Source organism: Cherax quadricarinatus, chromosome 56 (genome assembly GCF_038502225.1).
Source record: "Cherax quadricarinatus isolate ZL_2023a chromosome 56, ASM3850222v1, whole genome shotgun sequence".
Lineage (NCBI taxonomy): Eukaryota > Metazoa > Arthropoda > Malacostraca > Decapoda > Parastacidae > Cherax > Cherax quadricarinatus.
Genome location: NC_091347.1, coordinates 22088342 through 22102945, shown reverse-complemented (window position 1 = coordinate 22102945; position 14604 = coordinate 22088342). Strand labels below are relative to the sequence as shown.

At 45.7% G+C, this 14604-nt stretch overlaps 1 protein-coding gene across 2 annotated transcripts; it reads right to left on the bottom strand.

The window, feature by feature from the left end:
- Nucleotides 1–210: 210 nt before the first annotated feature.
- On the bottom strand, nt 211–14514 carry LOC128700757 (heparanase). Of its 2 annotated transcripts, XM_053794165.2 has the most exons (11): nt 13197–14511; nt 12363–12528; nt 11599–12041; nt 11204–11377; nt 10772–10942; nt 9783–9864; nt 9347–9480; nt 8812–9002; nt 8325–8457; nt 6867–6993; nt 212–2451 (listed from the first exon to the last, which is right to left on the bottom strand). In XM_053794165.2, exons 1-11 carry the CDS (start codon nt 13741–13743, stop codon nt 2295–2297), a joined length of 2325 nt encoding a protein of 774 aa, XP_053650140.2. In that variant the 5' UTR covers nt 13744–14511; the 3' UTR covers nt 212–2294. The 2 variants fall into 2 exon arrangements, with proteins under 2 accessions (XP_053650141.2, XP_053650140.2); XM_053794166.2 differs by lacking the exon at nt 10772–10942 and having other exon boundaries at nt 211–2451; nt 13197–14514.
- Between the last annotated feature and the right edge of the window lie 90 nt (nt 14515–14604).

Genomic DNA, 14604 nt, shown 5'->3' with positions numbered 1-14604 from the left:
CATACCCACACCTCCCTTCGACACAGCATACCCACCCCTCCCTTCGACACAGCATACCCACACCTCCCTTCGACACAGCATACCCACACCTCCCTTCGACACAGCATACCCACACCTCCCTTCGACACAGCATACCCACACCTCCCTTCGACACAGCATACCCACCCCTCCCTTCGACACAGCATACCCACACCTCCCTTCGACACAGCATACCCACACCTCCCTTCAACACAGCCAACCCACACCTCCCTTCGACACAGCCTACCCACACCTCCCTTCGACACAGCCTACCTACACCTCCCTTCGACACAGCATACCTACACCTCCCTTCAACACAGCCAACCCACACCTCCCTTCGACACAGCCTACCTACACCTCCCTTCGACACAGCCTACCCACACCTCCCTTCGACACAGCCTACCTACACCTCCCTTTGACACAGCCTACCTACACCTCCCTTCAACACAGCCAACCCACACCTCCCTTCGACACAGCCTACCTACACCTCCCTTCAACACAGCCAACCCACACCTCCCTTCGACACAGCCTACCTACACCTCCCTTCAACACAGCCAACCCACACCTCCCTTCGACACAGCCTACCTACACCTCCCTTCGACACAGCATACCTACACCTCCCTTCAACACAGCCAACCCACACCTCCCTTCGACACAGCCTACCTACACCTCCCTTCAACACAGCATACCTACACCTCCCTTCAACACAGCCAACCCACACCTCCCTTCGACACAGCCTACCCACACCTCCCTTCGACACAGCCTACCCACACCTTCCTTCGACACAACTTACCCACACCTCCCTTCGATACAGCCTACCCACACCTCCCTTCGATACAGCCTACCCACACCTCCCTTTGACACAGCCTACCCACACCTCCCTTCGACACAACTTACCCACACCTCCCTTCGATACAGCCTACCCACACCTCCCTTCGACACAGCCTACCCACACCTCCCTTCGACACAGCCTACCCACACCTCCCTTCGACACAACTTACCCACACCTCCCTTCGATACAGCCTACCCACACCTCCCTTCGATACAGCCTACCCACACCTCCCTTTGACACAGCCTACCCACACCTCCCTTCGACACAACCTACCCACACCTCCCTTCAAAGCAGCCTACTCACTCCCCCACAGCCTACCAGCAATCCTATCTTCCCCACAACCTACCCACACCCCACACAGCCAGTGTTCCTTCATGACTAGGCTCTCCAACAATAAACAATCACAAGAACGATTTCTTCCATCACTTAAAAGCCAAGGTCAGTGATGTGACCGAGTCAATATTGTTCCTAAATTTGCAAGATCACGTTAATGTTGCATGTACAATACACATATGGTACTTCCTTATCATTATTATTGGTCAATATTTACTACAGAGGTTAGGTTAAGTAAGGTTATGTTAAATGTAGGTTAGACGAGTACATGCGTGCGTGGGTGGGTGTGAGATAGACTTGCCTAACATGGACCACTTAGTAGAACTGCTGCTGTGTTCCCCCATCCTTGTATTCTAATTTAGATTCCGTTAGGTTGGGTTCTAACCAAACCCAAGCTATATAAAAAATTATGTTGAAGACTTATTCATTTACGTGAAGAGGCAAACTCGTGTGAGTTATTCAGCTCAAGGGGTGGTGGTGTTAGATCAGTATTATATTTATGAGGTAGCTTTAAACTCATAGGGGTCATACAGCGTTTGGGGTAATCAGGTTTGACCCAAGGAGGGAGGACTAGTGCAGGCTTGATTCATTTCCCGTAGCTCGCCTGCTAAGGCACTCTGCTCACACACTGAGGTCCGTGGTGCGATCCCCGGTACGAGTGAATATATTAGGACGTGTTTCCTTAAGACACCTGCTGTCTCTGTTCACCTATCAGTAAAACTGGTACCTGGGTGTTAGTCGATTGGTGTGAGTCGCATCCTGGGACAAGGCCTAATTTGCCTGAAATGCCCTGCATAACAAGGGGCTTTCTGTATAGTAGTGTGTCATTGATGTCAGCTAGGCCTATATACCTTGTACACGTACTTTTAGAAATAAAGATCACTTTTATTTTTATTATTATTCCGCTGATGGAGAGCCGGACGCTGCCTAACATGTTACCTGAAGGACTTCCGCGTGTTGAAGATATCCTTGTGTTTGACGAGGTGTCTGGCTGCCCACCAGCGGGGTAGGGTGAGGTGAGGGCATGAAGCAACACATGTACAGGGTTGTCTAGCTACACACAGACTGTAGGTATGGGCATGAGGCAGCACTTGTATAGAGGAAGGTCTGGTTACACACAGGCGGGGGCTTGGGCATGGGGCAGGACCCAGAAACCCAGGGAGGTAGCGGGTATTTGGAGGGTGCCGGGGGGCTGGGAGCTGGGCATTAGGTCTGGCAGCTGCCCATCTGATGTCACGTCCAACACTCTGCCATTCAACATCACCTGTCTGAAGAGAAGATAAATTAAGTGAGAAACTATCTACGACTAAGCTGACAATGAGCAGAGCTTTGCCTGAGAAAATCTACGGAAATGTTTCACCGGACTTCGTGTTTATGTACTGTATGTTAGTTACCATTTTGTCCTAGGCACATGTCGATTAGACACTTGGCCTATTGTATATAAGTGTGTGCGTGTGTGCGTGTACTCACCTAGTTGTACTCACCTAGTTGAGGTTGCGGGGGTCGAGTCCGAGCTCCTGGCCCCGCCTCTTCACTGATCGCTACTAGGTCACTCTCCCTGAGCCGTGAGCTTCATCATACCTCTGCTTAAAGCTATGTATGGATCCTGCCTCCACTACATCGCTTCCCAAACTATTCCACTTACTGACTACTCTGTGGCTGAAGAAATACTTCCTAACATCCCTGTGATTCATCTGTGTCTTCAGCTTCCAACTGTGTCCCCTTGTTACTGTGTCCAATCTCTGGAACATCCTGTCTTTGTCCACCTTGTCAATTCCTCTCAGTATTTTGTATGTCGTTATCATGTCCCCCCTATCTCTCCTGTCCTCCAGTGTCGTCAGGTTGATTTCCCTTAACCTCTCCTCGTAGGACATACCTCTTAGCTCTGGGACTAGTCTTGTTGCAAACCTTTGCACTTTCTCTAGTTTCTTCACGTGCTTGGCTAGGTGTGGGTTCCAAACTGGTGCCGCATACTGCAATATGGGCCTAACATACACGGTGTACAGGGTCCTGAATGATTCCTTATTAAGATGTCGGAATGCTGTTCTGAGGTTTGCTAGGCGCCCATATGCTGCAGCAGTTATTTGGTTGATGTGCGCTTCAGGAGATGTGCCTGGTGTTATACTCACCCCAAGATCTTTTTCCTTGAGTGAGGTTTGTAGTCTCTGACCCCCTAGACTGTACTCCGTCTGCGGCCTTCTTTGCCCTTCCCCAATCTTCATGACTTTGCACTTGGTGGGATTGAACTCCAGGAGCCAATTGCTGGACCAGGTCTGCAGCCTGTCCAGATCCCTTTGTAGTTCTGCCTGGTCTTCGATCGAGTGAATTCTTCTCATCAACTTCACGTCATCTGCAAACAGGGACACCTCAGAGTCTATTCCTTCCGTCATGTCGTTCACAAATACCAGAAACAGCACTGGTCCTAGGACTGACCCCTGCGGGACCCCGCTGGTCACAGGTGCCCACTCTGACACCTCGCCACGTACCATGACTCGCTGCTGTCTTCCTGACAAGTATTCCCTGATCCATTGTAGTGCCTTCCCTGTTATCCCTGCTTGGTCCTCCAGTTTTTGCACTAATCTCTTGTGTGGAACTGTGTCAAACGCCTTCTTGCAGTCCAAGAAAATGCAATCCACCCACCCCTCTCTCTCTTGTCTTACTGCTGTCACCATGTCATAGAACTCCAGTAGGTTTGTGTGCGTGTGTGTGTGTGTGTGTGTGTGTGTGTGTGTGTGTGTGTGTGTGTGTGTGTGTGTGTGTGTGTGTGTGTGTGTGTGTGTGTGTGTGTGTGTGTGTGTGTGTGTGTGTGTGTACTCACCTAGTTGTACTCACCTAGTTGAGGTTGCGGGGGTCGAGTCCGAGCTCCTGGCCCCGCCTCTTCACTGATCGCTACTAGGTCACTCTCCCTGAGCCGTGAGCTTTATCATACCTCTGCTTAAAGCTATGTATGGATCCTGCCTCCACTACATCGCTTCCCAAACTATTCCACTTACTGACTACTCTGTGGCTGAAGAAATACTTCCTAACATCCCTGTGATTCATCTGTGTCTTCAGCTTCCAACTGTGTCCCCTTGTTACTGTGTCCAATCTCTGGAACATCCTGTCTTTGTCCACCTTGTCAATTCCTCTCAGTATTTTGTATGTCGTTATCATGTCCCCCCTATCTCTCCTGTCCTCCAGTGTCGTCAGGTTGATTTCCCTTAACCTCTCCTCGTAGGACATACCTCTTAGCTCTGGGACTAGTCTTGTTGCAAACCTTTGCACTTTCTCTAGTTTCTTTACGTGCTTGGCTAGGTGTGGGTTCCAAACTGGTGCCGCATACTCCAATATGGGCCTAACGTACACGGTGTACAGGGTCCTGAATGATTCCTTATTAAGATGTCGGAATGCTGTTTTGAGGTTTGCTAGGCGCCCATATGCTGCAGCAGTTATTTGGTTGATGTGCGCTTCAGGAGATGTGCCTGGTGTTATACTCACCCCAAGATCTTTTTCCTTGAGTGAGGTTTGTAGTCTCTGGCCCCCTAGACTGTACTCCGTCTGCGGTCTTCTTTGCCCTTCCCCAATCTTCATGACTTTGCACTTGGTGGGATTGAACTCCAGGAGCCAATTGCTGGACCAGGTCTGCAGCCTGTCCAGATCCCTTTGTAGTTCTGCCTGGTCTTCGATCGAGTGAATTCTTCTCATCAACTTCACGTCATCTGCAAACAGGGACACCTCAGAGTCTATTCCTTCCGTCATGTCGTTCACAAATACCAGAAACAGCACTGGTCCTAGGACTGACCCCTGTGGGACCCCGCTGGTCACAGGTGCCCACTCTGACACCTCGCCACGTACCATGACTCGCTGCTGTCTTCCTGACAAGTATTCCCTGATCCATTGTAGTGCCTTCCCTGTTATCCCTGCTTGGTCCTCCAGTTTTTGCACCAATCTCCTGTGTGGAACTGTGTCAAACGTGTGTGTGTACTCACCTAGTTGAGGTTGCAGGGGTCGAGTCCAAGCTCCTGGCCCCCGCCTCTTCACTGGTCGCTACTAGGTCACTCTCCCTGAACCATGAGCTTGTGTGTACTCACCTAGTTGTACTCACCTAGTTGAGGTTGCGGGGGTCGAGTCCGAGCTCCTGGCCCCGCCTCTTCACTGATCGCTACTAGGTCACTCTCCCTGAGCCGTGAGCTTTATCATACCTCTGCTTAAAGCTATGTATGGATCCTGCCTCCACTACATCGCTTCCCAAACTATTCCACTTACTGACCACTCTGTGGCTGAAGAAATACTTCCTAACATCCCTGTGACTCATCTGTGTCTTCAGCTTCCAACTGTGTCCCCTTGTTACTGTGTCCAATCTCTGGAACATCCTGTCTTTGTCCACCTTGTCAATTCCTCTCAGTATTTTGTGTGTGTGTGTGTGTGTGTGTGTGTGTGTGTGTGTGTGTGTGTGTGTGTGTGTGTGTGTGTGTGTGTGTGTGTGTGTGTGTGTGTGTGTGTGTGTGTGTATGTATGTATGTGTATGTGTGTGTGTGTGTGTGTGTGTGTGTGTGTGTGTGTGTGTATGTGTGTGTGTGTGTGTGTGTATGTATATGTATATGTATATGTATGTGTATATGCATGTGTATATGTATATGTGTTTAATGGCTACTGCAATTATTTCTCTCTCTCTCTCTTTGGGGTCCAGTCCCTGGACCCATTATGTACCTTTGTAATCTTTTGACTACCGTCCACAGGATGGGTATGGGGTGCATAATAAATATATTAAACTAAAAACTCTCTCTCTCTCTCTCGTAAAAACATACATAAGGGAGATTACCAATAGACCCCTGGCTGTCTTCAAGCAGGCACTGGACAAGCACCTGAAGTCAGTACCTGACCAGCCGGACTGTGGTTCGTACGTTGGATTGCGTGCGGCCAGCAGTAACAGCCTGGTTGATCAGGCTCTGATCCACCATGAGGGCTGGTCACAGACCGGGCCGCGGGGGCGTTGAACCCCGGAACTCTCTCCGGGTAAATTCCAGGTAATATAAATACATACTGTATTGTACAGGAACACGAAGTCCGGTGACAAATTTCCGTAGACTTTCCATCGCACTGCAAGACAATCCACTGGGTGGGTCTTGCATTAAGATCGCTGTCTGCGACTGTATTGTGTGTGTGTGTGTGTGTGTGTGTGTGTGTGTGTGTGTGTGTGTGTGTGTGTGTGTGTGTGTGTGTGTGTGTGTGTGTGTGTGTGTGTGTGTGTGTGTGTGTGTGTGTGTGTGTGTGTGTGTGTGTGTGTGTGTGTGTGTAAATACTACAGTGAAAATAGGAAATAAAACTTAAGCGCTTTCATGTGCTTACACATATATTTATATCAGTAACAAACCGCGGCTAGCCGGGGGATCGAACCCGTGTTTTAGCCCGCCTCATGGAAGAGGGAAAATTCACGACGCCCAGTGATGTAGAGCATGGTGAATTTTCGCTCTTCCCACGAGGCAGGCTAAAACAACACGGGTTCGATCCCCCGGCTAGCCGCAGTTTGTTACTGATTAAATACCACTTGTTCGTGGTTACAATAATATTTATATAAATAAAGCGCATATATTACTATAAATGACTGCAGAAGCGGTGTGTGTCAGCAGGGTAACTGAACACAACTGGAAAACGTTGTCAAATCTACACTAGTATCACTCGAAATACAAGAAGTGCGGCTCACCTGGACTGCAGGTTTCCATCAGGTGGCTGGAGTAGGTACTTGAGGAGAGGTGATGTGGCCAGGTGGCCACTCAGAGTCACCTGCGCCGGCTCCTTGGACAGGTTCATCCCAAACACTACCACACTTCCTGTCACGGCACCGTGTTGTGGAGAAAACATAAGAACAACCTTAATAATACTTATTTCCACAAGTACATGTACAAGGTATACAGGCCTAGCTGACATAAACGACATAATACTATATAGAAAGCACCTTGTTATGTAGAAAATTTCGGGCAAATTAGGTCAGTTTTGTCCCCAGGATGCGACCCACACCAGCCGACTAACACCCAGGTGATCATGGACAGTAGGTGCCTTATGCAAACACGTCCTAATGTTTCCACCCGTACCGGGGATCGACCCCTGAACCTCAATGTATGAGCTGAGTGCACTACCAATCGAGCTACGGAACACTTTGATGTACGTATTTCAGCCTTGAGACCGAAATGATTACTGGGTTTGGAAATTGGGTTGATGGTTTAAATTTTGGATAATGAATTATAATACATGTAATAGGTTTGATGAGTAATTTTGGATGACCAGTTGGGCTTGGATTATATTTTGATGGAAATACTGAATTGACGGGTTCGATTTTGGGGGAATTTGTGAAATCTGAGTTGGAATATTTAATCATGGATGGCATACTAGGTTGATGGATTCAGTTATGGATGACATACTACGTTAATGGACTTAATTATAGATGACATGCTACGTTGATGGATTCCACCATGGATACCATTACCAGGTTGATAGATTCAATTACAGATGACATACTAGGTTGGCGGAGTCAGTATAGGATGACACATTAGGTCGATGGAAAAATCCTGGATGATATACTTGGATCAAGAGCCCTTCACTATCAGGTTCTTACACTACCTCTCTTAAAAATGAATTCGTTAAGTATTGGAGCGAAAAGTTGAAGTTTGAAGAACGAGGTTAAATGAACCAGGAGGGTGGGGGGGGGGTCATACATATTTGGTCAAATAATAGTCAGCCTTAGGTCACTAAGTTAAATTATCTTTACTTTGCTCAAATGTAGCATTATTTTCTCAAAATACAAAAGGATTTGGTCAAATAGAGATTTTTTTTTGGTTAAAATGTTAAGAGTAATGGGTAAATTTTTTAGAGCATTTGGTAAAATGTTGATTATTTGGTAAAAATTTTTATACGATTTAGTCGAAAACCTTTTACATTCTAGCTCAACTGTAAATGAATGGGATTAAATAATGACCCTCTGTTACCCCATTTTTTCCCTCAAATTTATCCTAGTCTCAAAAATTCGTCTTCTATTATGTAAAGTACGCTGATTTTCAGGAATTGTATATTAAATTATTAGGACAAAATTTAATTTTTTGGCTTTTGAATATAGTGTGTAATGCGGGACTAGTTTTGCCTGGCTGAATTATAGCAACAGACTCACCTGGTGTATAATCCCCAGTTAGGTTCCTGAGGCAGTGGGCGTAGAGGCGAGTAGTGGGTTGAGTTCCCCTAAGACGCAGACTTAGAACTCTACCTCCTACAAGACGCTTGTAGAGCACAGAGAGCCAGTAGTCCTGTTGCGAGGGAATGTTGGACAAAAGTACCTTAGGACAAAAGCCCCTAAAAAGGCAACAAACCTAACATAACCTATTTGCCCTACTTTGCAATGGAATTCCAGGGTTTTTGTTTGGTAGGCTCTTTCAGTGACCCACCAGGTCACTGAAGCAGACATTTTGCGTAGTCTCGGGTCATTCCGGGTGATGTTGAACAGGTGTGTATATCAAGCGAAACCTTATCATATATTATGATACTGCTTAGATTATCTTATTTTCCAGTACTACTACTCCAACTAATACTAATAACTAATGTACATTTGTTGAGACGCTGACCGTATGTAGCCATGTTCACCTCCAGTTTCTGTCTCTTACCGGATTCGGAACTAGATCCGTAGAAATCAGGGCGTAGCAGCTTTCATAAAGCGTCTCCCTAGCCACAAGCTCCACTCCACCACTACCATGGAGGGCGGCTGCCAGCCCCAGTTTGTCCAGCCAGAGGAAACCAGCCACGAAGGCGTCGCTCAGACCCCTGGCACCACCACCATAGGCTGAGCTTGTCTCCGCTGTCAACACAGTCCTGGCGTCAGTGTTAGCCAGGTAAAGCGTAAATTTATGACAGTCCTGAAGAATACTAGAAGAGGAACTGAAAACAAGGGTGAAACGGACTAGAAGAATAGGAACTATAAGTCACTGGCGACGAGTACTAGAAGAGGAACTAGAAAACAATAGTGAAGAGTCCTGGAAGAGGAATTATTAAATAATGGTGAAAAGTACTAGAAGAGGAATTATAAGATAATGGAAAAAATAAAATTCTCAAGGGAGAGGGAATATAGGACAAGCGTGAAAAATACCTGGAGTTACAGGAAGCCAATATAAGAAATCACCTGAAGAGGGAACAGGTTCTTACTTAGCCAAATAGGAGTCCCGGGAGAGAACTGGTCACGGACCGAGACCACCTGAGTAATTTGCCACTTGAATTGGTCCATCAAAGAGGGGGAGAGGAAGTCTTCTACCTGGGCCGTCCTGCCATCCATGTAATACCTAAAATGTTATATGCTATTTAGTAAACCAAACTTGGATACACTCGAGGTGAGATGTTATACTAGTCGATAGATTATTATTATTAGTTGTATCAGTAATAGTAATAGTAGCAGTAGTACTGTAATTTTTATTATTAAAAACTTAAAAAAACATGCACTGAATCCCTGTTCTATAGATATATAAAAAATACAGCTCCATTGTTTACAAAACCTGTGATTTTTTTTTAATATATTTTTCGAAAGTCAAGCATGTATATGTTTAGTATGAATGCATGTAGGAAGTTTGAGAGTATACATGCTTACTGGTGCCAGGTGACAGCAGTCAAGTTGATCTTGAGGGAACCCAGAAACACTCTGAGGAACTCCAGCGACGTTTCGCCCAAGCCTGACCACAGTGAGTAAACATTTGAGCATATTTATTTTGTTTCGTGTAAACTTTAGATTTGCAGCTCGTATCTATATATATTAAGAAATGGTAGTCTACATTATTTTTAAATTTCTGGAAAAAGCTGTCAAACATAGCTTTACATTTTTTAAACAGTAGGCGACTGACTATTATTAGACATTCCCGAAGAGGGATCTTTAAAGCTGATAAATCTTACTTGGAGAAACATTTCTGTGACCTGTGTTGGTCCCAATTTGCCTTTTTTATGTAGAATAAACTGACAAAATTGAAATACTGATTTTCACGAGATAATTTCTGACAGCCTCATCTCATTGCCCTTACCTTTCAACGCTGATAGCTTGATAATTCAAATTCTGAGCGGCATAAAACTTACTGTGCTTGTGTATTTTAGGATATTTGTCCCTCTGAGATAACAAGAGAATTCGTCTTTAATTTTGCTTCAAAGTTAATGTTTCTTAGTGGAAGATTTGAATTAGTCTAGGGCTGTAGGTGTCCTAATTTTGTTATTTTCATTGAAAAAGGTGGGGATATTAGTGTCCATATGATAACTTGTAAATATCAAATCTGATTCGCTTCAAATCTTTAACGCCAATACGCAACTGCTTTATAAATATATTCCAGACTCAGCATTAACATTTTCGCGTGGATTGACCTACAGAGCTGGAGTTATGCAGTGCGGGAATACCTTACACGGATCGTACAGCAAACGTAATATATCTCGTTAAATTTTTATGCATCATACAGCGCCTGGGGAAAATGGAGTTATTGTTTGATCCACAAAAGGGGAGGATAATTCCAAATCTTTACATCAAGAGACCTTCACCAGTATCAAGGACCTGCTCTCCCTACCCTGAAGGGGCGTGCAACAAGTAACGAGGTTCAGTACCCTGGTGGTCCTGCTGCTGGCCACGTTGTTTAGGTCTGGTGATGTCTGGAGCCACGATGGGTGCTTGGCCAGGGAAGTGGTGTTGCAGCTCCCGGTACAGCTGCAGGTGGTCACTGGCTGACCTCTCTCCGGTGATGTTGAAGCCGAAATTGTGAGTGTAAGCGTTGGGCTCTAGGAATAAAATAGGTCGAATTAGTTTTTAAGAAGAGATATGATAAGGCTCTTGGAGCCGGGAGAGTGAGTGGACCGAGTAGCGACCAGCCAAGAAGCTGTGAATCGACCCTTGCAACCACATATAGGTGAGTACACACACACGCACAATCATTTATTTAGTTACTAAAGTTTAATTCGTATAATAATTTGAATAATTAGAAACGGGACTCATAAGTATGTGGTTTGCTACTCCTATAAATGATATAGGTGGAGCCTTACCGTTGCCCAGCTGCCAGATAAGGTGAGCATCCTTGGCAGCAGCAGCTTGCATGAGGAGCCTAGCATTGGTGGGGTCCCAGGAACCATCCTTACCCCGGTAGAACTGGTTCACATCGAACAACAACTTCATCCCTGTTGCCTCTGCCAGCACCATCAGCTGATCCCAGTCTTGTCCTGCCCACAAAACACTACGTAATTTTGCTTTCAAGTATAACATTGTTTCACTGTGGTGCATGAGTAAATAGGTCAAGGTAATTTAAGTGTTACATGAATGAGGATAAGGAATAATTCATTGCACAGTGTTGACAACGAAAAAAATATATTTCATTCTTGGTTTCCCTAAACAGTAAATAACAAAATAAACGCAACTAAACAAGCTAAATCAGAACTCTTACTAGTCATGGTGAAGTTTGTGAACGTTGACGAGGCGAGGTCACTGTTACAGCGACGTCTTTCAACGTTTTCCTCTGGAGAAAGATGACCTGTTCCAGCACTACTGTGAGAGCTGTCTGCTACCTCAGTGATGGAACTCCAGCCTCTCTGACTCCATGGGTACTGGTACCTGTTCCATTTAGCGTTTTTTATGTAGGGAATGTCTGTTCCAGCCTTAGTGTGGTTATTCTCATAGTTTATTTCGTTGCCAGAGTTTGCGGTGTCTTGCAGGACCTGGAGTGAGGGAGTTACTGAGGTAGTGTGTTGCTCGAGGTTGTGGCTGGGAGACGCTGGCCAGGAAACGTTTTGACTTGCTGGGTCATAAGTGAGAAAGTTAGCTGCTGATCCCCCCATCCTGAGGACAGCTGGAGCCAAGGCTCTGGTGAGAGTCAACACCAGAGGGGAGCTGAGGTCAAAGAGATCAAGTCAGGTCAGATTGAGTCACGTACCAAGTGTCACTGTCATTGATTTATTGTTGACTTATTAGCTATACTGAAGGGACTAATAAGCCAAAAAAATGAACAAACTTGATGACTAACATGCATAATTAGTGGGAAATAAGGAAGACTTCATGCTTATAGACCGAAGGTAACGAACTTATCTTTATCAAGTAGAAGTGGTTTTCCACATGAACACACTGTGTGTGCTAACCTATTTGTGGTTGCGGGGGTCGAGTCACAACTCCTGGCCCCGTGTGTGTGTGTGTGTGTGTGTGTGTGTGTTTCACCTGGTGTTGAAGTTTAACCATTTGTGTTGGATAAGGCGGGGACCCAGTGCCACGCTCAGGAAAGTTGCTGGCACTTCCCTCACCACTGCTGCCACGTCGACCTCTGCCACGCTTACTTTGTTTGACTCGCCCGCTTCCTCCATCCTGCACACCTTCACCAACAACTCTACCAGGAAGAGAGAGAGAGAGAGAGAGGCAGGTGAGGAGGATACAAGAACATTAGGTCTCTACTCCGCTCTAACACACACATGCCTGCTGGGTGCTCAGGCCTCTACTTTTCAATATTTTTCCTCACATCATTCATCCAACCTTTCTCAGGACTTTCCTAACACTGCCTTCCATCTACCAGAGTTATACACCCTCTTGATCCACAAGAGTCTATCCTGTTACTCGGCCATTATATTTTTTTATTCAGCATATAGGCCACTCCCTATTATATAATATTAATAGTCATGTCAATTTCAGGTATGTCCAGCTGTAGTATTCACCCTAAGAGTTTTTACATTTACTACCCACAAAAATCAATAAATGTCTGAGCTATTGGAAACATTTCACATCACTTGGACTGTACTTTCTAGAGCGGTGAAGAGAGATACCTGATACTCTAATATACACATAGAAAATACTTAAGAGTAAGGTCATCAATCTTTACGCTACTATAACAAAATGCTGGAGCGAGAAACACGGGAACAAGTATAAACTTAATGAAGAGAAGGGGTGCCCTAGGCATACTTAAAGAACAGTCACCATCCGTGATCATCTTCCTACCAGAAGATATCAGAAATAATGGTGAAACATAGGTAAAAGTTGTCAAGAGGAAACTGGATGGGGTACCTTCAAGAAGTGCTAGATCAGCCTGGCTGTGATGGCTATGTTGTGCGGGGAATCTTGTTCGCTTCTTGTGCTGAACGATAAAATTAGCGAAGGTTTTACTTGCCAGCCAGTAAGGTTGAAGAGCTGTAAATCTTGTCTTTTGAAGTTGTATAACGCTGTCTGGTGACGTTAAAAGAGGGTTGGGTAAATACCGTTGGTCAGCCTCCCTCTCCACAGTGTTTACCAGCGGCTTTCTTAACTTATACATCTTGGTGAACCAACGTAGATCACGCTGGAACTTTGTGGCCCTTTGTTGGGCTCGCGTTACTAAAACGTTCAAGGTGTTTGAGTCTTTCATTATGTGGTTTGTATCAGCGGCCGCCAGGAGTGTCTTGAGGTCTTTACAAGCCTCTTGCAGACATCCTAGTAGGCTGGAGTAGGTTGTGCAAGAAGTGTGTAGGCCGGTGTAGGGAAGGAGAGAAGGGCCGGCGTGCACCGATGATACCCCAAATAAGGTATGCGCACATGCAACATATACCAACACCTGCAACATAACCTTCAGTCCCATGGCTGGTTTTCAAAGTACAATATTCACCGGCAAATTTCAGCCATCTACCATATCTACGTTTTCTCTCGCTTTCACTTAAAATTGTCAGATCGTTGGGTTTAGTGTTTCCCGTGATTGTAATAATAATATTCACAGGTCACTTGCGTTAAAAACACTTATTATTGTAACTATAACTTATGAAGCAGTAAGCCCCGTGTGGGTCATACTGTGGAGGGTGTGATAGAGGTTTGAGTCTTCCATCTCTCAGTGCGTCTCTGTCTCTAAGCATCCAGGCTGCTGGTGATTGTTAGAAGCACAAAATACAGATTATTAGTTGCACACAACGTCACAAGCTATGTGGAGAGATATACACTTAAGAGTCTCTTGTAAAATGGCGAAGGTTTGACCACTGTGATAGTTTTGTCCAGTGGTGTGGCTGAGGGTCGAGCAGCAGTGGCTACTTGGGAACACGGGAGTGTTGAGTGCTCACTACACGACAGGATGATCTGAATGACTTATTAGTGGCGGTGGTGGTGGTGGGTGATGGTGCTGGTAGTAGTAGTACTGATGACTTGCACTCGTCCAAGATAAGTCAGCTGGTGTTCTCCACGCTGGTGTCCTCCACGAAGGTGTTGTCCACGACGGTGTTCTCCACGCTGGTATCCTCCACGCTGGTCTTTTAGTGCTCTGTAATGTGCTTCTGTCTCCTCGAGGAGGGTTATCCTGATTTCATCTAGTGTATTAAACAAATTTAATCAGTAATTTATCTTTGTTTTGATCGTTCTTATCTCTCTCCACACACACACACACACACTCACTTACAGTGTGTGTGGAGAGAGATAAAAATGATCACACTCTAGGATCCATACACAGGCAGGATCC